Genomic DNA, 25,001 nt, shown 5'->3' on the forward strand with positions numbered 1-25,001 from the left:
CAAATATTATTCTCATTTTTCAAATTTAACTGGATGGATTAGAAATACATGAATACATGTTCTTCTCATTTCAAGTAAAATAACAGCTGGATTAAAAAATAAATTACGTAATGAAATTCAATTTAGAAAAAATATTTTCACTGAATTACGCTGCAGCTTTAAACTCAGTCCATTCAGGGTGAAGTGAAAAATCCACAAAATTATATTTTTCTCATCTTCCAAAAAGAGAAATTAGTGTTTGAAGAATTCACCTATATGAGTCTGTCCAGTCAGAGTCACATGACTCTGGTCTCTCTGGACATTTCTCTCTTTTGGAGATCGTCCTATGATTTGACTTTCACAGCCCACACCTCAATAGTCCTGCTCTGCTGTCTGTATCCTCGTCTCTCCCCGTGTGTCACGGTGTGTGAACATCTCACTGAGTCAGGAAACGTGTCAGAATACTCATATTTGATTGGCTGAGCTTCATCATGTGATGAACTGGTGGGCCGCGACCCACTTTTGGGTCGCGACCCACCAGTTGAGAATCACTGGCTTATACAATATACTGTATGCTTAGAAAAAATAACGACATTGACGTCTCCATTTTCTTCTCGCTTTTGTCTCCGTCTGTCTCAGGTGTCGTGTCCAGGTGGGGGTAACCATGGAGAGGCTGTTGCTGTGCCTGATGCTGGCAGTTGCCATGGCAGTGCGGGCACAGGTCTGCCCGAAGCGCTGCGTATGTCAGATCCTGTCACCCAACCTGGCAACCCTCTGCGCCAAGAAAGGTCTACTGTTTGTCCCGCCGAACATTGATAGGCATACGGTGGAGCTGCGGCTGGCTGACAACTTTGTCACAAGGTAACGGTCACATCACTAACACTGCAATACCCCCCCCCCCCCAAATTAATTAGCATTTTTGTAATCAATTACTCACATTATCCGCCGGCACAAGAATGAAATAATACTCATTCGGTGTGAAGAAAAAAAACGCATTAATTGAGGCCGCAGACGAAGTCATAGTCGCTTCATAGTCGATGGAGCAGCTCAAGGCTGCCTCCTGATTGCGTTGCAGTTTAGAGCTTCTGTTCTCTAGTTTGTAGACATTTGAGAGAGTTTTCACAAACATTAAATGAGCTGCACAGGGGAAAAGTCACACCGTGTGTGAATTCAGATTTCTATTATTTTGCTTGTAAACAGCTTTTCTGTAAAAGATCTCTTTTCATTTTTGAAATGTTGTTATTGAACATCGTTTTTCAAAAATGAAATGAATTAGTATTTGTAAATTGACTCAGCTCAACGGCTTCACGTGTTGGTGTTACTCAAAACTTTAGCTTGCACCAGTAGCAGAACCACCACCAGAGGAAGTCTCATGACATGCAGTATGTCCCGTGTCTTATCTGAATGTTGCTTATCTGTGTCCACAGTGTGAAGAGGAAAGACTTCTCAAACATGACACGGCTGGTGGACCTAACATTATCCAGAAACACCATCTCCTACATCACGCCTAATGCCTTTACCGATTTGGAAAACCTCAGAGCTCTACACCTCAACAGGTACGGTCGCATACAGCTGTGTTCGTCACATGAGTATTGCATGAAATCCCCTCGATCGATGTGAGATGTTGGACTTTATTTCCAAAAGCTACAAGCTGCTGGGTTTGTGTTTGTTTTTATTTTCATTTCATCAATCTCTCTCTCCCCCCCCCCCCCCCCCCCAGTAACCGGCTGACGAGGATAAACAATGATACATTCAGTGGGATGACGAAGCTACACCACCTGATTCTGAACAACAACCAGCTGGTGCTGATCCACCAGGGAGCGTTCAACGACCTGCTGGCGCTGGAAGAACTGGACCTCAGTTACAATAACCTGGACTCTATTCCTTGGGAGACCATCCAGGTCAGGATCTCTTTACACTGCTGCAGCCTTCCCAACCAGTCTGGCTGGAGGTCGCTTCAAAAAAATCCAATCCCAAGCATAATAAAATGGCCATAAAACCTCTTTTGGACATTTGTTTGAAATTGAAATAAAGAGATCTTAAAGGCTTTTGGACTGAACAGATTCCATTATGTGTACTATTTATTAAGCCTCACTGACACTTAATTTCAAAGCATTTTCAGGGATAACAGCTTAAATTTCATCGATGCTCTTTGTCAGCCAACAAGCAGTTTTTATGGAATACAAATGTCAGGGCAATCAGTTTACTGGAGTAAAGTAGTTCTACCCAAGTTTGATGAACAGATGCTGCATTAGACAATTGTGTTTCGACAATGATTAACCACATGATGGCTTTGTTGTTTTCAGTTAAACTTTACATTTACAAAATAGACATGTAAACACCATTCGTCAACTGCAGCATTACCATAACCACTGCACTATTAAAAGGAGCAGTGGCAATAACCAGGATATTGCAGCCTAGGAAGCCTAAATAAGGAAGTATTAAAACAGTTATGTGTGTCCCTGCATTCTTAACGCACTTCTTCCTTTCAGAACAATAATGAAATCCTGTGTTTCTCTCTGTTATCCCTGCAGAGAATGATCAGCCTCCATACACTGAGTTTAGACCACAACATGTTGGACTACATTCCAGAGGGAACATTTTCCCTGCTGCAGAAACTCAACCAGCTGGATGTCACCTCTAATAAACTCCAAAAGCTGCCACCGGACCCACTTTTTCAACGAGCACAGGTATATTCTCAGAGGGGCTCTATCCCCCGCCTCATCAAAGTCCAATCTTACAAAAGGGCCTGAAATTCTTAAACATAATGAGCCTCCTCGTTTTAACATTTATTGGAGACAAACTGAATTCAAACTAAATATATGAGTCAACACTTTTACATGAGTTGTCCTTTGTATGTAACTGACCACTGTTGAGATATTACTTTTTTCATGCCTTTTTATGTCTCTTCATGACTCAGGAAACGTTTAGCTTTTTAGATTTAAATTAACAGTTCTTTTAAACTTTCTACAATAGTCATATAAATATATATATATGAATTATTTAAACTGTTCTGAAGATATTACTGGTGAAAATAGAGTAATTCTGTGCTCTGCTTACAGATGAGACAAATGAAATTGTGTAGTGTTTTGCTCTTAAGAATAAAATAAAATGCAGCTGTGCCACTAATTGAAGAGGAGTCAATGGAACAGCTTCCATTGTGACAATGGACCCTTTTAACTAGGGCTGGGTACCGAAACTCGGTGTCAATATGGAACCGGTTCCTATACGTCCGGTACCTACCGGACTGAAACGTAACGCAGATTTCGGTGCTTCCTTTCGGTGCCTGCGCCGATTGAAATACTTTTTTGACACGACTCTGATGACTCCGTCCTGGCAGCAGGACTCTGTCCTCCGCTCCTCACTCATAGTATTATTACAACGGGGTACTTAGCGCTGTCGCTCATAAGCACAACACAGGCACGCGGAAGCTTCTTCTTCTCCTCCTTTGAGGTGTACTGGCGGTTGGCAAACGACGGATTGGCGCATTACCGCCACCAACTGGTAAAATAAAACAAGTCATGAGATGTGTCGTATTTTGCAAGAGAAGGAAAATATGCTCATATTTCTGCAAAATAATTGCTGAAGTTTGAAGCTGTAGTGTGTGTACAGAGTGTGTGTTTTGTATTTATTTATATTTATTTAAGTATACTGTAAACTGTTAACAGTTAACATATTGTTCATCGTTAAAAAGTTTGAAGCTGTGGTTTGAAGCCAAGTGTTTTGTATTAATTTATATTCATAGTATACTTTAACAGTTAATATATTGTTCAATTTGAAGAAAAAAGTATCGGTTCAGGCACCGTTTAGGCACCGGTATCGTTTTAAAAGTATCGTTTTAGCACCGGTATCGGAAAAAACCCAAACGATACCCAACCCTACTTTTAACAGCAGCCATTTTGACACGTCATAGCAGCAGAACACGGGTGTAATTGTGTAATCAATTTAATTATATTCCTATTCTATTTAGGGTGTCACAGTGAGCCAGCTTGCACAATAGCAGGGCCCCAGCCCTGCTGAATGGAACGGGGCCATAATGAATGTTATTAATGTGTGTTACCCTGCAATGACATGTCAGAATGGCTGCTGTGCACTCATCCTCTTCTGGGAAGCAGCATGGCCACATGTTCGAGAAGGGAAAATATGTATTTCATCACTTTCCTTTCTTTATCCGTTAATGGGAAAGAGCAAGCTGCCAAACACTCAACGGGTGGAAACGGGCTGAACTAGACAGCTACCTTTAGAATATGTGGATTTGAGTGTACAGCGAGGTTTTAATCGAAAACAGCATTTTGCCTGACTAAAACGCAATCATTGTTTCACACTACCAGGTCCTGGCCACGCCGGGGCTCATGACCTCCTTTTCTTTCGTGTTGTCGTTCGGTGGGAACCCTCTCCACTGTAACTGTGAATTACTGTGGCTGCGGAGGCTGAACAGGGAGGACGACCTGGAGACGTGCGCCTCACCCCAACAGCTCTCTGGCCGATACTTCTGGTCCGTCCCCGAGGAGGAGTTCCTCTGCGAACCTCCGCTCATCACCAGATACTCCCACGAGATGAGGGTGCTTGAAGGGCAGAGAGTTACACTCAGGTACCCCTATCAGTTCCTTCCTATAACCAATCTGCCCAATTCAGTAACACACACACACACACACACACACTCTCTCTGTTTTGACTCATAGTTGTGTGCATTATGTACAAGCTGCACGGGAATACAAAAAAGTGCCCAACTGTTCAATGAAGCACAAGACAGGAACATGGCGCTCAACTTTTAAGGAGGTTGAAACTAAATCCAGAACAGGTCTGAGAGATGATGATTACTTCATTTGCATATATATTGGTCACACTCTTCCAATCATGATAGATGTTGTGTTTTCAAAATGTGGAATTATGGGCAAAAAAACAGGGGCAGTGGAAATGAATGTGATGCTATTATTCTCTTTCCTTTATTGTATCTTGTCAGCTCCGTATATGAGGTATAAATCGAGATTATCAGAAGGTCAACACGCCAAACATCTTTCATCCTGTGCAGTGTCCACGGTAATGCATTCAACAGCCGACGTCGGTCATGTTTGAAGAATGCGTACAGTGAGCCTGCAGCTAAGTCCCCTGAAAGATGACCCTGAGCTCTTATTTATTTCATCATAGCACTCCATGTACTCTACTATCATTGCAGCACATGATGAATGTCACAATGACCACGACAATGCACCAATTTAAATTCAGAGGTGCGCCCGTACAAACGATCATTGTAGAAAATCCACCGGTATGAAAAGAAGGCAATTCTTTCTTTAGTTCCCCAATATTTAACTTCCCTGATTAATCTTCGCTTTGGCACAATCCATGTCTTATTTGTCATACGCCGAGCAGCCTTCGTCATGAAACAGTTTTCTGTCCTTTTATTGCATCTCTGCTTCATGACTGAACCACATTAACATTTACGAAGGAGCTAGTAGTTCACACTCATGTCGTGCTTTGGTTTATTGTACCGGCATAATAACTAATTCAGAGCTGTGACCACCAGTTGAGTAATGGATCAGTCAATGGAAAGATAATTGACTATTTAATTGTGTGTCACTCTGTGGCTCGGGCTCCTCAAATGTTATTATGTGCTGGTTTCCTTTGTCTTGTATGACTGTAAACAGAAAACCATTGTGTTTTGTGACTTCTGGAGAGGTGAAACAAGACATTTTAAAATGTTACAAAGGGCTCTTAGAAATTGTGATGGACATTTTTGACAATGTTCTGACATCCGACAGACCAGTTCATTCAATGATAATGAGAGTAAAAGTAAGCCTCAAAATATATATTTTTTAAGTGTAATTTATTCAGTGCAAAACTGCTATCCCTTTATTCGCTAACCTCCTGCCTTCCACTTAGCACTTACTTAGCATTTACTGCATTCATACTCGTTTGTTGCACTTATTGCATTCATTTATTTCTGCACTATGGCTCTGGTTTATGCTCTTAGATGCTTGTTTAAAAAAGGAGATGCGCTTATGACTTCTGGTGACGAGTAGTTCTCTTGAAAACCGATGTTGAATACACTTACTGTAAGTCGCTGTGGATAAAAGCGTCTGCTAAATGACTGTCATGTAATGGAATTGATTTGGTACCCGAGTACATACAACACAGTAATTCAAAGACTGTAACGTAAAGCATATTCCAACTTAAATGAATGTGCTCTGCCGTCACAGTAGATGATGTTCAGCCTCTTCCCCGTCCCGCTTGAGTCTCAGCCAGAAGGTGGGGGGGAATCCACAAACGTCCCTGAGGCAATGCTCTGCTTCCACTGTGCAGTTGAACCCATTCTGTCTTGTTCCTAATATGTTCAACTGATGCTGGTTCTCTCTCCTCACAGGTGTAAGGCAAGAGGTGACCCAGAGCCGGCCATCCACTGGATCTCTCCTGAGGGCAAACTGGTATCTAACTCCTCCAGGACGTTGGTCTACACCAACGGTACTCTGGACATCCTCATCAGTACGGTGAAAGACACAGGCTCCTTCACTTGCATCTCCTCCAACCCTGCCGGCGAAGCCCACCAAACAATAGACCTGGTCATCATAAAACTCCCACACATCTCCAACAACACCAACAACATCCAGGAGCCCGACCCGGGATCGTCAGACATTTCCACGTCGACCAGAGGCGGAGCCAACGGGAGCAACGTAACGGGCGACGTGAAAGGCGGAGTGGAAAAGAGGGTGGTGACGGCCGAGGCCACGTCCTCAACGGCACTGATAAAGTTCAACTTCCAGAGGACTATTCCAGGCATTAGGATGTTCCAGATCCAGTACAATGGGAGCCAAGACGACTCTCTGGTCTACAGGTAAGACTGACAGAATCGCTACGTCACAGCAGAGTCAAGACGGTTTGCGCAATGGAAACTGAACCATGCTATGGCCAATGTGGAGGTAGAGAATTACCCAAGTCTGATCCGTAGGGATTAGATTACAGTTGATTTGATGCAATTTTAATGATCTTGTTTGGATCCTGTCGCTAGGACGCCCTACGAGAACGCGAGCAGGGTGCTCCAACGGCACTTCACTGCTTTGATTCTGTAGATGAAAGATTCAACTCGGTACAGCATATGACACACACCCAAATGGAATGACAAATACAAATGTGTCCGAGGCTAGTCAATAATAAAATGTGTGAATGCCTCAGTTAGAGTTACATTTGCATAACTTCATAAACATAGTGTAAATGTTTCCACTGTCAAAAACAGAAATCGTGCCGATGTTGAAGAGGAGCATTGTTTTATCAGAGCACATGTGCAGACTATTTGTCACGGTTTATTGCATTACAGCACAGACAGACAGATATATATATATATATATATATATATATATATATATATATATATATATATATATATATATATCAGGGCACATTAGACCAACACAGAGATGAACCAGGGATGGACAGAAAAGACGGCAGACGAACTGCCACGTGAAAAAGTTCACGATCCAGGACGGCCTTGACAGGGAGGGCCGTGCTAGTCCTTCTTGACTTTTGCCGTTTGCTCAGGATTACACAGATTACATCCATCTCGCGGGGAATGATTGCTGTTTGAGCTAAATATTTACTCCGGTGAAATGGGGGAGCGGGAATTAACAAACACATCAAGCTTTCATTGGGAAATCTGCCAGTATTATCTGCCTTTCATATCGCTGCTAATCCCTATACATACTTCATCAGTACGCAAGCTCGTGAAGATGTGGGGGGGGGAGCAGTGAGATTGACCGTCTGGGTCATGATAATGACAATACTCTAGGTTGTTACGTTTTCCCACGAGCTATGAGTTTGTGATCGCTTGATCTCTTACAGTCTGTATCTCTCTGTGACTGCACCAATATATGATTAACATACACAGATATTTCATAGAAGAGCCTGCTGGTAGTATCTGTCCTGCATATTATCTGTCCTGCATATTATTCCTAATCTCTGTACATAATTCATCAGCACTTAACCCGATTCAGAGAATGCATCATCAAGGGGTTGGCGCCGATGGGAGTTATAGCTGTCTGTCTCACAAAGACACAGCGCCATCGCTTTCCACATCATAAGATCGACGCTTTCCCATCTCTTCCTCTCCTCTCTCTTTTATGCTCAAAATGCTCACCGAAGCCTTTGTGCAGTTGTGAGATTGTCGTCCTGCAAAAAGTCTGTACTCTCAGACTTTAAAATACTTGGTGGAAATGACTACGCTGGAGAGCGTCAAGGCCACAAAAACACGCTTCCTGTGGGGACACGGAGGAGGGGCGGGTAGACAGCCTTACAACACCCACGCCGGTCCTTCTGCGCTCTGTGACGTCCTTCTTTCTTCCCGTCTTTTCATCCTCTCCTCTTCTGCTGGCTCTCCCTTCTTCTCTCCCCCCCCCCCCCCCCCACATTTCTATTCAACACCTCTGCTGGCACAAAGCAGCAACCCATTGATTCTGCATTTTTTTTTGTTTTTTTTTCATTACCCAAAACACTGAGAAGAAAGAGAAGAGGGTCGGAGAGGGACAAAGAGAATACAAAAGAGGGAGGATGGGAAAAAATAAGTGGAAAACATAGGAGGAACGATATAGGGGAGAGATGATGAGAGTAAGAGGGAAAGCGCTTAACTCCCCACCTGCTCCACATAATGCTCTCGAGCTTAGCTGTATGTTTCCTTCATGCTCTGAGTTCAGCTCACTGCATAAACAGATGGATAAGTGAGCGGTAGTTTAAAGCTTTTACAGGCACATCCTCCCGGTGATGTTAACCTCCCGAGCATGCGAATACGCTGCCCCCATATGAAATGTAATAGTTTGCAACACTCGAGTCTGTATTGATCCCTGCAGGGTAGCCCCGCCCTCCGCTCCTTCCACTGGCAGGTCAAGGTCAGCTGCAGAACAGCACTTCTGCGGCTGACGGGGATTCGGTGTCTTGCTCAAGGAAACTTGACACAGGCAGATGTTTACTGAGACAGTACTGGTGTTTTAACACCAGTAATCCTGCTTAAGTATTGTATTTCTATTCTGGAGGCAGGCCGACTGCCCAGCCGGTCGCACATCAAACCCCCCACACAGCAGCAAACTCACAGCAATTCTGCTTTTATTCAATCATCATCAATGTGTTAATATAATAACGCATGTTTCACTGGTGATTGTTGTTAAGAGTGAATAAGGGCTCAACAATGAATCTTCTATACATCTAAATAGCAATTTGAAAAAAGTGCCAATTTCAGAGTGTCAAGTCTGTTTCCACATAAACAATAGAGGTGATTGTATCAGCTCGGTAGTAGTCGAGCGTATGGCAGACAGCTGCTGAGTATCCCAGTTTAGCTTCTGTCCAGTGTGTGCGAGTCTGTGACGCTAATGTTAGCTGAAGCAGTTTCAGTGCACACAAACTGTCGTGTTAATGATTACTCGCAGTTTGTCATACCATACCAAGCCAACACTGGTGTATATAAACACTGCGCCGCTTTGAAGTGGTGTGATACGCTTTGATAATGGATAGAAGTAAAGTTTGTATGTTTAATTCAGTCAGTGACGTTAACCACATAAATGTTTTGTTCAGATTCAGCGAATATCTGCTCACGGTCTGCTTGATGCTCATTCTGTGTGTGTGTCTCCGCCCCGGCTCTGTAAATGGGAAACAAACAAAGTGCACTATTAGCGCTAACAGGACAGGGGAACGACCATTGATGTTTGAAGAGAAAGGCAGTGGAAGCAGAGGGTTGGTAGATCTGGCACATGCTAACCTGTTGAACTCCAGAAACACTCCAGACTCCACCTTCACATTTTCGACTGAAAACTTTAGTAATTGTCTTTTATCAGACTGACTGACTTGAAGCCTTGGAGGACCTCAAGATCAAGCGACTGCATATTCTCTTATCCTCCGACTGTTCTATTCATGTAGAATCATGATGAATAGCTTGAGACATCTTGTTTAAAACGTTGGCCTCTAGTTTAATTCATAGAAAATGGTCTTAATTAAAATCGCAATGAGATACATTACTCAAATCATTCAGCCCTAGTCCTTAAAATGAAGTTAGAGATTTAGTTATTTCTGCTTCACGTTGCTACTATTTTAACGAGGGACCATCTGTGAACCTATAATTGAGTTAAATTAGCTTGATTTGTTGTTCTGTCTTTAAGGCACAAAAACAGAGCACAACAATTTAAAGTAACTGTTCTTAAATTGTCGGGACCTACATGTATGTACATGTCAAAAGCCTGTATGGCAAAAGAAACACTTCTCATCCATCGCACCTTTCTGACTGTTTTCCTCTTTTCTTTTCCTTCTTGAATGCAAACAGTAAGGAACTTGAGTGATCCACACAGCCCTTATCGAAGCCTCGGCTGTTACCCCTTTATTTCAAGGGAAGGCGGAAATAATATGCTGACTTTTACACCTCGCTGGTTTTATTGAACAATCCACAGCCGCGTCGATGATGATTATAAAACCAACAGCCAGCTTCGACAACGAGGACCATAAAACGAATGCGCTCTTATTTAGACGTAGAGGCAATCGCTGTGCTTAATTAGATGTTTGGGTGAATGCAAGCCATTCTAGGATTATGGAAAGAATGAATTCATAAATCATAGGGTGAGTAGATGTAATGTCTAGTCAATGAATATGTTAAACAATGATGATGGTAAAAGTGAAAATATGTGTGCCGTGAACAGAAAATAAAGATAGAAAACAAAAAGGTATTTCAAATAATAACTGAAATATGTATGTAAATGTCATATCAATAATAAGCCATAATCAAGGTACCAACATTTGGGTTAGATTATGCCTTTATTTGGATATTTGGACTTTAAAAGCGTTGTTCTTGTAATGCCTTCATACAAGCAGTACTCCTGTCATGTATCATCACTGGTTTTTGTCTGAAAGAAGTAAATTATATATAATAAAACTCTTTCAACCTATTCAATCATTGGGAACCACTGGTCTAAATGGTCATTTAAACCAGTCGGTATGCAATGATGATAATTACAAAAATAAGATCTCGAATAATAATTTGAGAAAGAAATGTGAAGGACAATTAAGAAAGATAAATAAATAAGAGAAAGTACGTTGAATACATAGGTATTGAATACTGGAGTGTGCATTATATTGACCTGTGTGGAATGGCCTTCACGATATCTGCATAAGAAAAATTTGAATTGTGCACATGCCCTCAAGATATGCTAAGATGCTTTAGAATTGAATAAATTAAATACTTAAATTCTGTTTGCCATGCATAAACACAAGCCCTGGACAAATGGTTGATTAAAGGCTGAGGTGAAATATAGTTCATCCATTCCAAGCCTGCAGACATGAAGGCTTTAAGATGTATGCCAAAACTGAAGCTGCATTGTCTTCATGGGACACAAACTCCACTTCACATCCACGAAGTTACTTACGAACACACACACACACACACACACACACACACGACTAATTAGTGTTCGGCTCATTATACAAGACCACGGCCCCTGAAGGCTCAGATAATTCAGAGTGGGAAATCTCCTGCAAAGCCAAAGGAAAGCCAAAGGAAAGCCATTCTACCGTTATCTGCCGGTTGTTTTTCCTCTGAGTTCAGTCAGTGGCTGTTTTCTGCTCCAGCAGATCCATCGAGCTACAGGGCTGGTTGCCATTTGCCCGAAAAAATACACATCAAGCTAATTGTGTGGCAAGCGTCTTCATGAGGCTACACTACAGGGGATGGGGGATGAATCCAGGCTTTTAAGAAGGCACTCTCTCCCACTGTCTCTCTCACACTAGCAGGAAGTAGTTTAACCTTGCCTTTGGTCCCTGCAGCCCAGCTCATGTTGATATGTGGCACTAACTCAACACAGTACTGGAACCTTGTTTCATGCCCACAGCCTTCATCATCAAGGACACCGCATTGGATAGAGACATAAGAGACAAGTTTAAAACTGATGACAGAAATATAAGTCACTGTAAAATGTCAGAATATGATAGACAAAATAATGTTAAGTGGATTAGACTCCCTCTAAAGTCACTAATTCCACCACGTATGGGATATATTTTAGCACATGACCAGAGCTCGTTACTGCTCAGCTATGATTCCCTGTCTTGTCACATTTCCCTCATTCGACCTCGGCTGGACTTGAGGATGTCCGAGAGAAAGCGCGCTGTGTGTGTGACTCAGCACAGGAAAGCACCTGTGTGGCAGAAGTGGGCTTCACAAAACCAAAGTAATTCCCCCTCCCCCTCGTCGACGGACCGCAGCTGGTCGAGCACCGTGTCCCCAGGCCAACAACGTTTCAAGGGAGAACCCTGTAATGTCGCGACCAAAACCACCAAAAACATGTCCACAAAATGTAGCGCCGTGAGCCATGTCTGTAATGCTGTCCCACGTTAGCTAGCATGATAGCCTAACTAGCTAGCATGCTAAACTGACCAGTTCGCTCGTCTTCAGTGTTCACAACTCAAACACAGACTTGACCGAAGGCTCAACAGCAACGTAGAGTATTAATTAAACATATAACCTACCCCAATGGCTCCCGTGCATGAAGTTCCTCTCCTCCGGTGAAACGCTGCCGTACTTGTTTCTTCTGTTCCGTTCTTTCGCTGAAGAAAAAAGCGCTAAATCTCCTCTGACGTCACTCCCTGAGTACGCGCTATATGTTGCCAGGTTTCACTTGTATTACCCAAGTACAATTTACTTTGTTGTGTCAGGTAGTGCATTCAATACAGTAGTTTAGTAGATATTACTTAGTGTGAATGATTACAATGCACTTGTAAAAATGAGGATACATAATTACAAACAAACACCAAGTAACACATTAAATAAAAGGTGATATTTTAAAGTAAAAGCACTGGAATGATAATTTCTTGTAGAATTTACAAAAATAATCGAGGTAATAATTACAGGGCCAAAAAGTCTTTTTTTTCAGTGTATGTAAGGAGCTAAACGCAGCATTAAAGAGAAATGTAGATGAGTCAGCTGAAGTGGAGGGATGGAGCTGAGCTGGGCAGAAGGAGGTCTACACCAAACCACAGATGGTGCTGAAAGGTCTCCCCCACATCTGGGACGCCGTCAGTTGCACGGCACCTTGACGTCGACTCTGCTGCACTCATTTGGACTGAGCTCAGCAGTCCTGAGGTTCTTGGTGGAGCCTTCTTTCTTTCACGAGTGTTGAATTTAGGAATTGGCAAAATAGAAAAGCTGGTTATGTATTATTACATGCATGCTCTACCACACTTAGTAAACACACATATACCCTTAAGAGGAAGTGAATACACATTAAACCCATTTCAAAGTCATGATTTGTTTGTAACTTTTATAAATATTCTAATGTTAACTGATAACAGGAAACATGTGTTCGTTGGTAAGACATGCGTATTAGCACAATATTTGCACATAAATAAGCTAAACTTAGATGGTTAATAATATTCACAACGAAGCAATTTTTCTTCCCAGTTATTTTAGTGTGTGAGGATGATGCTGAGAAAAACAAATCAAAGGATGGCACTAATTACAGTTTGTAGATAATGATCATCCACTCTGGCATTTAAAAAAAAAAGGTGTTTTACTGGGAACTGGGATGTTGTGACTGCAACTAAAATATGAATTGATGTTAACTGTTCAGTGTTGGGAAAATATTGTCATGACTGTATCTTCTGAGTAAGACGTTAGCCACCAGTGTGAACACTCCATTGCTTGGCCACTAGCTAGGTGGCTACTTACTTTTTCCAGCTACTGTTCTCCAAGACCGACTGTGAACGGGGAGGAGTTAGCAAAGCCCACCTGACCGGGGCTCAGGATCCCTCTTCCACCTCTGACCACCAGCTGTGCGGGTGCTTCTTAACCACGAGCACAGGAATCAGGGGCATTATGCATGGTAAATCAGAGATAAGAAGCTAGCTCCTGAAATGTCTCTGTCTGCCTTAGAGACTCAGACCCATTAGCATGGCAGAGTGCCATCTGCTGTGTAAGCCACATTCGCTTCGAGGTCAACAGTAATGGGGCAGGAGTTGAGCTACCATTACTCCTCTTCTCTTTGTGCTTGAAAACCAGTTCCTCTTAACTGGTTTGATTGTACTTGTGGCACACATTGGAGTGTGGTGTGTGTCGATGTTTGCTTAATTCTTGAGATAATGAACAAAATTAGAAAATTATGTTGAATAGGAAAGACATGATGAAAAGAATATACCATGTTACCATTTAGTACGTATAGGATTAGGGCAACAGCACTTGAGTTCCCGAGTTTTAAGTTACAATTTTGAGTTTTATGGTTAGAATTCTGAATTAGTTTAGTTTAATTTATGTTTTGGCACATTTATTCCAAATACAACACATGCAGTTGTGAAAGTGGTTACTGTGAATAATACTAAATCATTATGTCAAAAATAAAACTACATCAAACATTACATTCCCTGACCAAAAAAACAATACAATATGTTGTTAATACTGAACAACATATTACCCTGTACTCAAAATAGCAGTGGACCAAAACAAACAAAAATATAATATAATAAAGAACCACTAAATTATAAATTGGAAGCAAATATACAAAAACAAACCAAAATTCTCAGTCATTTCTCAGTGTTGATCAAAATGAAGACTAATTAAGAATCCCAAATGCAATCAAATATTAAACTCAGAACTCTTTTTCACATGTGGCCCCAATCCTCTTCCATAATTTAGTGTATGCATTATATAATAGCAAAAAAGAAGAAGGTTAAAAAGTGCTGTGTAAAGAAAAAAATTTCAAAACCTGTAACTGCTTCTGCAAGCTATTTTCTAGGCTTTTCAGACAGAGTTGTTCATGTTCCAGGCGATTTAATTTAGACTAGCTTGCATTGTGGTAGCATGGGAGGCTTTAGCCAGAAGCACTGAAGACTATTTTCTGAAATAATTGGACAATCTACTTTTTTTAAGAAACTGTTGAAAGTGGGCAGTGTTAATACAGGACCCCACTGATATTTGCACCAGTTATTTTCAGTTTAAGCAGCCTAATTAGCAGCGGCTTGGTGTGGGATGTCATTTCATAAAAGAAGCAGATGTTAGAATATCATGGAAATGTTGCTTTGAGTTTTTTTACAAATACATTTTTGGGTAGAACAATCCTACCACCATGTCTGATGTTGGCTTGAAAGCTAATGTTCAAAGTTCATGCTTTATTTTTTAGCAAATATGAGATATAATGAGTCAATTATCCAGTGAAAGGGGCTGAGGGGCAGGCTGGTGGCTGGCATCTACGTTCCAGCCAGAAGGCTCCACCCACTCCTTCAGGAGAGCATTGAGATCAGGTGTGGGAAGAGACACACCTGATCTCCTCATCAGGGAGGGGAACAAAAGGCCAGAGGAGAAACGGAGCAGAGAGAAGACGACGAGAGGAGGAGAGTGTCTTCTCCTCGGGTGGGAGAAGATTAAGGCCGGTAAGTCGGCTAGCGGCCCGGCTGATTTCGTTTAGTTGTATAGTTAACTGATCGAGCTCTGGACTGAGCTACGTTTTGTGTTGGTTGAGGTTTGTTTGATTAAAAACCTGCAGAACTGACTCTGCCTGGGATCCTGCCACTAATTTCTGTCCTCTGTACCTTCCTGTTACACCAGCTTTAGGTGCGCTTGGTGGATTTTGTTACCTGAGCCAGGCTAGTTGTTTCCCCTTGTTTCCAGTCTTTATGCTAAGTTAAGCTAACCGACTGCTGGCTTTAGCTTCACATTTGCTGTCGACCTGTGAGGTAGCCTATGGATCTTCTCACCGAAGTCTCTGCAAGAAAGCGAATACAGCTTGTTTCCCAAAATGTCCAACTGCTCCTTTTAAGTCAGTCAAAAGCAAACTGTAAACCTGTGAATCTAAATCTGGGATGTGACATGATGACGGTAACAAGTTCACAAGTGAAACCAAGTGTTATATTGGTGACACGCTTGTCAGGTGTGAGTCTCTTTGAAAACTAAAAAACGCAACTAAAAATACATCAAAATGATAGTCAGGTCACCAACATTTTTTTGGGGGAAAACTGGACAGCTTCCACTCCCCTTATGAAATGCAAACACAATATCCCCCTGCAGCTATATGAAAGCACTCATAAGCTAGCCCAGAGCAGAGGATATCATTTAAAAACACCTGTGTGACCTGCAGGCTTTGTCCAATGTTTAATCAAGTGAAATGGCCTGAAAGTTGAACAATCTGGTGTCATAGTTCACTGTTCTGTGCATGGAGGCGATCATTTGTCTTTAGTCAGAAAGTAGAGAGAGCCACTGATGGAGAGCGCGTTGTCCTCAAAGCTGAAGTTGATAAACACGCACACAAACACTCACATCCGTGAGTGAGCGAGCGTGCACGGTAAGGTATACCAGCATGCCGGTGCCGTATCGGTGACGAATGTTGGCAGAGAGCGGGACACGGTGACAGCCGCTGGGAAGAAGAGGCGGTCATGGGAGGAGAAGATTACTGTAATGGAACACACACGCATGTATACACACATGTAATATACTGCAGACACACATAGACACAAATGCATACTTATAGAGGAGCATGCACACAGACACTTTCTCTTGTGTGATGAAACCCAGAAACACACACGCAGGCGCTCTGGGCTGAGGGCTTGGCAGAGCAGAGTAGATAGATTAGTGTAATAGTCTCGGCCAAGGCAATCATCTGCCCACTGTAGGGCTTCAAATACTGGCAGCAAGATGCCGCTCAGACACAAAGAAATTAACCACAATGAGTGAGTCAGTTTGGATGATTTCACCATCCTAACGGCTCACACAGTCAGGGAATAATCATATGCGAGGCAAACAAAATCCACTGATTTGCATGAAAATACGTTTTGTGAACTCTGCAAGCGGAGCAGGGCCCGAGCACGTTACCGATATATCTCGATGTTGCATTGTATCGATATGAATTATAAATGATGACAGCTTGGCTTACACGTTGACAATGAACACCAGCTATGCAACGTGAGTGTTATTGGCCGCAGCGTCCGGTTGAATGGATTTTGCTCAGGAGCTCATTTTGGCCGTGTCCCGGTCAGGAGGAGGAGTCATGGAGCTAATGGTTTCTTGGAAGCGAATATTCCTGAGGTGGCGAGAAGACAGAACGTAATCTATTTGTGTGGATACGTGGCGAAGCGGCAAACAAACCCTCCAGCGAGGTGCATAATTGCTGCCACTTTCATGGATTTTTAACCAAAAGCACATTCAGTGTTTTCGGAATTTAACACAAGCTGCAAACATTTTCTTTTTTAATTGGCCTTTGTTACTGTTTTAAATCACAATTGTCTGTCTGTCGTCCCTGTAAACCAGGGGTGTCCAAACTTTTTTCAAAGAGGGCCAGATTTGATAATGTGAAAATGCCCAAGGGCCAACAGTCCCTGCTGACATTATTTTAAACGATACAAGTAGCCTATACATACATTGTTATTTTATCATTTTATTTTCAATGACAGCAAATAGCAATGTAACCAAATGTAAGCATTCATGTGTGAACACATCTCAACAACTATTCTGCCTTTCTTTCACATCTTGAAAGTCAGATAACAAAGAACAAGCCATCTAAAAGCTAATTACATAGGAACCGATCAATATTCTCACCTCAAGACAATCTTAAATATGACTTAGTGAGGGTGATGAAAAGTTGTCTAACATTTAAATTCAACACACATGAAACAGGCTCACGAAAAAAATCAAGTTGTCTCTTCGTATCTGATGATAGCTCTTCAGTGTTACGAGCAGGCAAACATTAGCAAACTCTGTCTTCTTCTCGGGGCAAATGTTTTCTGCTATTTTCATAACACAGTCTTTGATAACCTCACATTCCGTAAAAGGTTTGTCATGTTTAGCAATTACCACGGCCACTCCGCAGCTTACTTTGATGATGTTTTCATGTGAAAGGGGCCGCTGCTGTGTGGCCAAGTTATCTTGGAGTTGCTTCACTTTTCTAGCACGGACACTCTCTGATAGCTTGTTGTAGCATTAGCACGTTTGGTCTCATAGTGTCTCTTTACATTATATTCCTTAAACAAGGCAACAGTCTCATGACAAATTAGGGAGACACAGTTGTTTCGGTTTTCGGTGAAAAAAATATAGCGATCTCCACCTCTCCTGGAAGCGGCGGCCCTCATTATCGACTTTCCTTTTTTTACTTGCCGTAGCCATGACAGTTCAAGGGTCAGAGCCAATTTCAAACAGCCAGACAGTTACAGAGTGGTGCTGCCACCATGAGGTAAAAATAGGAATTGCATGTTGAATTTGTATGATTTATTCATTCCGTTTTGACTGTGCTGGCGGGCCATAAATAATGCATTTTAAGACAGAAGGCGCGGGCCGTATAAAATCTGACCTCGGGCCGTGATTGGCCCGCGGGCAGGACTTTGGACATGCCTGCTGTAAACAAAGCATACTAATAGATACCCAGATGACCCAAGTTAAGACATACGAGGACTTTTATGTTTCATTCCATCTCATGGAAAAACAGTGGAGAACATGTTAGACTGCAGTCTCCTTCTTTAAACCATCAACGAAAGAAATATCTCTTGAAAGAATGGGACACCAGCGTACACCATCTCATTAGCGGACTTTTTATTGTCGAGGCATAAAACACACAAGCCTATACATGCCATTAGTTGTTTATTATATTTAAATAATGCATTAAGAGATATGTACATGTCCTATAATATTCCTATGGTCTGATTAAACAGCGGTATTCTTTTTGTTCATCATATAATATCTGAGGTGGTCTCAGGACAGTGACGTTATGATGCTTCTCTGTCTTTAATAGCAGTAAAAAAAAGACTTTCTGTTGCGGCTACTCAGCAGGGATTTCATGTCTTTTTGAACATGTGATATCAGTATAATATCATAGGGAGGTCCGGCTGTGCAAACCACAGAGGCCCTCCAGATAATGGGGAGAGAAGTGCCTGGTAGTAGTTTGTGCGAGTGCTGCAGTCCAAGATTGAGAGAGTGGGCGGGAAATTCACAACACACTTGCATTGAGGGCGGCCTTTAGACACAAGCCGTAGAACGTATTCCACGTGGTACCCGTCGGCCGCCAGTTTACCGCCCTATTCACCTTTGCATGCTGGTATCAACTTGTTGCTGCAGAGAGAATGCACCTTGTCTTCCCTACCAACAGTTTACTGAGATGAAGAAGAAAAACACATTCTTTCGTCAAGAAATGTTCCCAAAAAAATGGTGTGACAACGTGTTAAGCATGCAAGAACAGAAAAAAAACAGATGAACCCAGCGTTGTAAAACAAGCACATTATTTAACACTAAGATATTGATGCTTTGCTGGCTAATGTTACACACAACTACACACGCACTCGCATCCATACACACAAAGGCAGCCCAAGGCCACGGCGGTAATGGGGAAATTAATCTCTGTCCGTGTATGTATATGTATACAAATGTAGCTGCTTGTATCTGAGGTTGTTGGCGGTGGCAACATCCACTCCTATCAGTAACACTGCACACTTCTTATTGTCTCCCCACACAGAAATAATGGTGTTGCGAGTGTGTGTCGGACCAGGGTTCACCACCCTTGTGATGAAAACATTACGAGAAGCAAAGAGGAGAACACTCATGGTCACCCCAGTGTTAAGATGCTCCGACACACACACACACTCTTACAGTCTTGTGCTGTTATTCCACTGAGGGCATACTAATGGCATTCCCTAGCTCTTAATATGAACCATTAAACCGCACCATGTCTCCTAACCTTCACTTAACTCAAGCTCTCAACCAGATGCTTAACCTGGCCAAAACAGTCCTCTGCTCCTCTCGGTGCACACGAGGCCGTGAGCTGTGAACTAGCCACCCTCTTTGGTTTTAATGATGAATTTCATTAGCATTTTAAAGAATGCTAATGAATCCAGGAAGGCTGACGAGCTCTTTTTTTCGGGAAACTGAAGTGCAAATGTGCAAATCGTCTCGTAGGTGTGTCCAGTGAAGGATAACCAGCTTCACTCAAAGTGGCACGGCACCTTTTGTATTTGTCGAAAACAATATCCAGATTTAACGTCACTGAAAACCAATGCCCTTGTATGTTTTGTTTGCGGAACCTGGAGATGAAAGCTGTTGGAAAGGAAGGGCATCTCTCCCGATCCGTGCAATAATAAATCATCTAATTGGTCTGCTGTTCTGCTGATGACTGTTCTTGAGGATTCAGCACCCAGCTATACACAGTGGAGTTGCGTGCATTCATTGTTCTTCTCTGTTGAGTATTTCATTTATATTCATTCTTCTTCCTTCAACAGTCTTTTTTCCGATGGAGAAAGGTGCTTTATTCATTTGACAACAAAGCAGACTGTAAAAGCGCATGTGTTTGCTCCCCCCCTGTACCCCCCTACTTACCTAACACTTGTACAGTCTAACGAAAATGAATGTAGGGTTTCAAAGTTGTTTAAGGATGGTCATTTTGTTTGAGGAAATTGGTCCAAAATGGGAATCCAAATCTCACCAGTACATTGTTTTTCCTCAAAGGGCATCCAGTCTGTTGATGCTGTCAAATATTAAACTGTATTTCCTGTCCCTATCCCGCTCTGACTCTCTCCTTTGCCACAGAATGATCCCGCCATCGAGCAAGAACTTTCTGGTCAACAACCTGGCAGCGGGGACCCAGTACGACCTGTGCGTTCTGGCCATCTACGACGATGTCATTACCTCTCTGACAGCGACGCGCGTCGTCGGCTGTGTGCAGTTCACCACCGAGTCGGAGTACATGAAGTGTCATTTTATGCAGTCGCAGTTCCTCGGCGGGACCATGATCATCATCATCGGAGGGATAATAGTGGCTTCGGTGCTCGTTTTCATCATCATTCTGATGATACGGTACAAGGTGGGTCTCTCTCTCTCTCTCCCTGTCTCTCTCTCTCTCTCTTTGTCTCTCTCTCTGTCTCTCTCTGTCTCTCTGTCTCTCTCTTGCCTAATGCATTCTGACCAGAAGGAGAGATAATAAGAGTGGATAACTTAAGTAGGAAGACAAGCCCTCCCAAGACATGTTTGACCATTTAAGACACAGTATATCACAGCCATCAGTGAAAGGGTTCATATGCGCACATTTAAAAAAATAAACAACTCAAAGTTTCCGTCCGTCTTTTCCCTCAGGTGTGTAACCCTGGCGAGGGTGGTAAAGGCGTTTCATTGTCGATGACCAACGTTCACTCACAGACCAACGGGCAGCAGTCACAGGGCTGCACCGTCACTCCCAGCTCCTCTAAACACGGCTCCATCGGATTAGACGACCTCTCTGGAGGCACAAAGAAAGAAGTGTGTAAGGATACGATAACTCAGTTGTCCGACTCATCCCTGCCCGACTGCTCCGACTCATCCCTGCCCGACTGCTCCACGACTACGTCGGTTCTCAGCCAGCCTTGGGGAGCCAGAAGTCCAACAGCTAGAGCCGATGAGGAGAGAGCTCAAGCCGGCATCTCGTCGCCCACCGGCACCGGCGGTTCACTGACCAAGCCAAAGCGGAAGCCCGCTCCGAGTAAGCCAGGCTCGGCGAGCTCCAACCTCTCGCCCACTGCTGAAAACCTCCCCTCCTCCTCCCCTCGCCCTCCTTCCTCCCCCTTCTCCACTGCCTCCTCTGCTCTCCTCCCCTCCGCTCCGCAGGAGAACCTCAACACCAACCGCAACAACTCCACCTCCCTCAACCAACCCCCACCTTCCTTCTGCCCTTCCCCTTTCTCCAGCCCTCTCGCCACCCTGAGCCCCGTGCCCTCCACCCGATTTAGAGAGACGGCGATCCTGCGCAGGGCTCCCCGCGCCTCCGCCAAGTACCGGACTGTCCCTGCGGAGGAGGCTGGGAGGAGCAGGGCGAGGAGGAGGTACTCGCTCAGCGAAGGCGGCTCAAAGACTCACTCGTCCTATCAGGGAGCAGGAGGAGCGCCCAAAGTAGGGCGCATAATGCGGAACAAAAGGAGCCAATCGATGAGCGGGATTCTACTCCCGCAAGACGGGGACGGAGACTCTGAAAAAGGGCGGTGCGATTCGGACTGGATCTTAGAAAGCACAGTTTGAACTGGAACGAGACACAAACCCATGACAAAAAACAACTTTGAGTCATTCATATTTGTTTATCTTTTGTATGAGTGTATGTGTGAGGTTTTGTGTGTCACTTTGAACTTCCCTCGAGGTGTATGAGTGAAGGCTAATGTGTGTTTGTGTGTGTTGTTGACATTTTGGATGTGGGTTTTTTGGTGTGTACAGTTTGTGTGCGTGTGTTTCATGTTTATAGATGCTTGAAAGGGTGGTTTTGTGTTTCTGGGTGAAAGCGTGAACATATTTCTGTTCTTTTTCAGCCTGTTTTTTAAAATTATTTTCATGCAATTCTTTGTCTTCAGTTTACAGTTGTTGTTTTCTCTCCCAAAACAGTTTCCTGCCTGGTTTTCAGTCGGTCATTCAGCGAGTGGATAATTTGCCTTGTCTCGTAGCGTCGAGTTGTCTCGTTGGTTCCACTTTATAGCACAAAACAAGACAATGGGCTCGCCACGTCATTTCCCGATTCACACTCCACCTTATCTGAAAATACCACGAAAAAGGGAAATATTACAGGAAAAAGAGGAATTAAAAAACAGTACAAGAACTGCAAAGCACACCATTATTACGCTCGCACGCCCACAGGAAGTGTGTGTGTCCATACCCGCAGCAAGAGAACAGCAGTCGGTGCCTTCTTTTGCACGAACAGACCCTCTGACAGACACATCCGGTGTTAGGACTCCACCACGCTCCCTGACCGAGGGACTGGGACGGAAGGGGGGACGAACATGAAGGAAGAGAGTTCACACATAGCCTTTCTTACCTGCTGAGGAGTACAGACGTCGCTGGACACAAACGGAGACAGAAAGTAAGAAACAGATGAAGACTTTAACGGACCTCTTATGAAATTGATATTTTTTAAACGGAAGAATAAAAAAAAAAAACCCTGTGAGCTTTTCACTGACATTGGTATACTGCAGCCTGTGTTGGTCACAAGCTCCCGGAAAGCTACTGTACAGAAAAAGACAACATGTACATGTTGTTATGTTGTGTAAAATAAAAAGGGATCAAATGAAAACTGGAAATGTGAAACGTGTGTGTTTTTATGGACACAATAAACTTGTGAGGAAATGTTGTTTACTTTGGTATTTGCATATTGAGCACGGGTGAGGTTCTAACTGCAGCAATAAAGTCTCCAGCATCAGTCGCTCCTGAGATTGATTCTTATGACAAGGAACGGGAATAATAATGGGAGGTCGAACTGGCATCAATGTTTGTGACATCATTTGTTACTTTTTAGAAAAAAAGAGAAAGAAACCAGAACAGACAGATGGTAGTTTTTCACTTCTGTATTCATCTTTTCATGATTTGATACATCAGTGTGTATGCACACTCATACACACTGTCTGGCACCAGCATTCCAACACCAATCTGGTCCGCATCCGAGTTTGATTGACAGCTTTCGCACCGGCCCAAATTAATAACTAAATCAAACAGGTTAGGGTGTGCTATTACCATATCAAGTCATGGTAATTAAACGAGTAGGCATTTCTCTCAGACCCGAACTTTAACATCTCCTCTAAATATTGATCGCAGCAATAAGGATGTGGGGTACACACGGCACATATCATAAACACCACAAAGTATGCCGCCATAGACCCGCACCTACAGATACGAGGCGACCCGGGGGCCGCAGCCAGTATGGGTGAAGTCACTATTGGTCAACATCAACGGAGCGGAGTTGATTCACTTTGGAATTAAATCACTGAAATTAGTTTGACATGAAACAGTTCTGACAGGCAATTGCAAATGGATGTTCTCCCTTCAATTATCACACATTGATGTTTTAATGAAGTAAATTGAATTGACTGAACGGATCATGACTGAACTTTGCGAGCATATTTTGCCGTTTTGTTTTTCCTGTGTTTTTCTACAGTGGCAGGACCTCACCCTGAGACCTTTAGGTTCAATTATTAATAATGAAGTCAAACTTTCTGAAATTGAAGTGTCTTATCCTGGCAAAGTTATTTAATTAAAGCGAGTGGGATACAAGCCTGAACTCCTGTGGGATTAAAACCAAAATGACCCCCCACTGCTGCACTAAGATTGCATTCAGCTTCTCTCCCTGGTTTTGAATTACAATGGCTGACGATGCCAACAGACATCAGGCGAATATTTAAACAGGAACCCGAGTTGCTGGACTGTCATATGATCGGCTGAGAGGGGAAACAATTGTCCTTGTTTAATTTGTGTTAAAAGCTGTAGAGCTGTCCTACACAGCCAAGTAAGGGAGCTCACACATCCGCAATCATGCTGTCCTTAAAATTGTGACAATCATTTCCTGGTTCATGCCTCCTTGACTGATCTTAATGTGTTTCTTCAGCTGTAAATGCTTGATGGTAATAGGCTTTGGAGGAGACAATCCCTCTCTAATTCTTCCACATTTCCCCTCCCCTTCACCCCCTCTTGCTCCCTTCATCTCTGTTTCTCTCATTTATCATTTATGTATTTTTGGGGGGGGGGGGGGATTCAGCAGGAGCTTTTTGCAGTAAGTGATAGTTTGTGTGGGAGAAGATGAAAGCAATAATCTGTGACACTCACCCTGCATTTAAACTATTAAACACAGGTTTTGTTGAGGACTCCAGAGTCACATGATCCATGACTTGGGTGCAGAACCTGGAAGACTGCTCTGATATGGGCAACCTGACCAAGACCCAGCGGACGTTTGAGTGATATTGTGGAAGCAGGTGGCAGAGGTGCCTGAGAGGAAGGAAACTGAAAGTGAGGATCAATTGTGAAAATGTTAGAAACAGTTGGAATGAATGATTAAACAAATGTGATGGGAAGCAAGAGAGGAGGATGGACGGCAGAGAATAAGCCTTATTACAGAAATCCGTGATATTTTAACATTACTAATTAATTAAAGACTTTGCTATGTGATCCAGAATAGTCGGTTGCAGATCAAAGTGAGTTTTCACATCATTCTTTATGACATGCTGAGGTATGATTTCTTTTAACACAACACTTTAACTTCTATGACACACTATAACATCACTTTTTATGATATTTTAAGAAATATTTTACTCTAAATTTTTTACCTTGATAT

The 25,001-nt window shown here is 42.9% G+C and overlaps 2 protein-coding genes across 2 annotated transcripts in view; one reads left to right on the top strand and one right to left on the bottom strand.

Moving 5' to 3' along the window:
* The window catches only part of LOC306790001 (uncharacterized protein), a gene marked incomplete at its 3' end in the record, with an annotated part of 371,019 nt that overhangs the window by 29,054 nt on the left and 316,964 nt on the right, over positions 1-25,001 (bottom strand). The window lies entirely within an intron of this gene.
* Positions 634-21,937, top strand: LOC306790325 (leucine-rich repeat and fibronectin type-III domain-containing protein 5-like; the record flags this gene model as incomplete). Its single annotated transcript, XM_079286509.1, has 8 exons — positions 634-840; positions 1,407-1,535; positions 1,700-1,880; positions 2,514-2,669; positions 4,311-4,570; positions 6,341-6,808; positions 20,480-20,753; positions 21,023-21,937. The coding sequence occupies exons 1-8, from the start codon at positions 644-646 to the stop codon at positions 21,935-21,937; spliced, it is 2,580 nt and encodes an 859-aa protein (XP_079142635.1). The 5' UTR covers positions 634-643.

Source organism: Melanostigma gelatinosum, assembly GCF_949748355.1.
Source record: "Melanostigma gelatinosum genome assembly, chromosome: 16".
Taxonomy (NCBI): Eukaryota; Metazoa; Chordata; class Actinopteri; order Perciformes; family Zoarcidae; genus Melanostigma; species Melanostigma gelatinosum.